Here is a 1,090-nt window from a genome sequence, read left to right on the forward strand (position 1 = left end):
CAGGGGCGCGGGACCCCGGAGTGCGCCCCCGCGGGGTGTCAGGGTCCCCCTCGGGCCTGGCCAGGATCGCAGAGGGGCAGGAGATGGAGTGAAATGGTTTCCTAAAGGCCAGTCTCCTTTTCCTGCTCACAGAACAGCGCCTGGAGGTGCTGGTCGCCAGCGGCTGAATATGAGCCCACAGAGAGCCCACAGGTGGCCAAGAAGGTCAACAGCATCCTGGCTTGTACCAGAAATAGTGCAGCCAGCAGGATCAGGGCAGAGATCGTCCCCCTGTACTGGGCACTGGGGAGGCTGCCCCTCGAGTCCTGGGCTCAGTTTTGGACATCTAACTTCAAGGACATTGAGGTGCTGCAGCGTGTCCAGAGAAGGGCAGTGAAGCTGGTGCAAGGTCTGGAGCACAAGTGCGCTGAGGAGTGACCGAGGGAGCTGGGGGTCTTTAGCCTGGAGAAAAGGAGGATCGGGGGAGACCTTTTCGCTCTCGACAACTCCCTGACAGGAGATTGTAGCAAGGTGGGGGTTGATCTCTTCTTCCCAGGAACAAGCAACAGGACAAGGGGAAATGGCCTCAAGTTACTCTAGGGGATGTTTAGGTTGGACCTCAGGAACAATTTCTTCCCCGCTGGGGGAGAACCCAGGGCAGCGGTGAAGTCCCCATCCCTGGAGGGGTTTAACAGAACAACATGTCATTGTGGTGCTGAGGGCATGGTTAGTGGTGACCTGGCAGTGCTGGGTTAACGGTTGGACTGGATGATCTTTAAGGTCTCTTCCAACCTAATGAAATGTCATGTTATGCCCTCGATGCTGTTCTTATGGCCTTGAAGCTGCTGTGGCACTCTTTGCTGGGCAGCTGCTTGTTTCTCAGCCACTTATCACCGGTGGAAGTGTGCTGACAAGGGCATGGTGCCTCAGAGCAGGCAGGTAGAACAAGGGCTCCTGGAGCATCAGGACTCCAGCACAAGGTCCTGCCTGTGCACCACGCAGTCCCAGCGAGCTGCTCCGCACCATCAGGCGCTATGTGGACCTGCCACATCGCTGCCACCCAGTGGCAGCCAGTGCAGCTACGGCCGGGCCGCCGGGGCCGGGCGCGGCG

General features: G+C 59.0%; 1 protein-coding gene across 1 annotated transcript in view; it reads left to right on the forward strand.

Moving 5' to 3' along the window:
* Positions 1 to 132: 132 nt before the first annotated feature.
* The window catches only part of FAM207A (family with sequence similarity 207, member A), a gene marked incomplete at its 5' end in the record, with an annotated part of 40,742 nt that continues 39,784 nt past the window's right edge, over positions 133 to 1,090 (forward strand). The window contains one exon of the mRNA XM_010136777.1: positions 133 to 345. Coding sequence (XP_010135079.1) covers positions 133 to 345 — 213 coding nt within the window. The remainder of the gene's footprint in view (positions 346 to 1,090) is intronic.

Source organism: Buceros rhinoceros, unplaced genomic scaffold (genome assembly GCF_000710305.1).
Source record: "Buceros rhinoceros silvestris isolate BGI_N320 unplaced genomic scaffold, ASM71030v1 scaffold13995, whole genome shotgun sequence".
NCBI lineage: Eukaryota > Metazoa > Chordata > Aves > Bucerotiformes > Bucerotidae > Buceros > Buceros rhinoceros.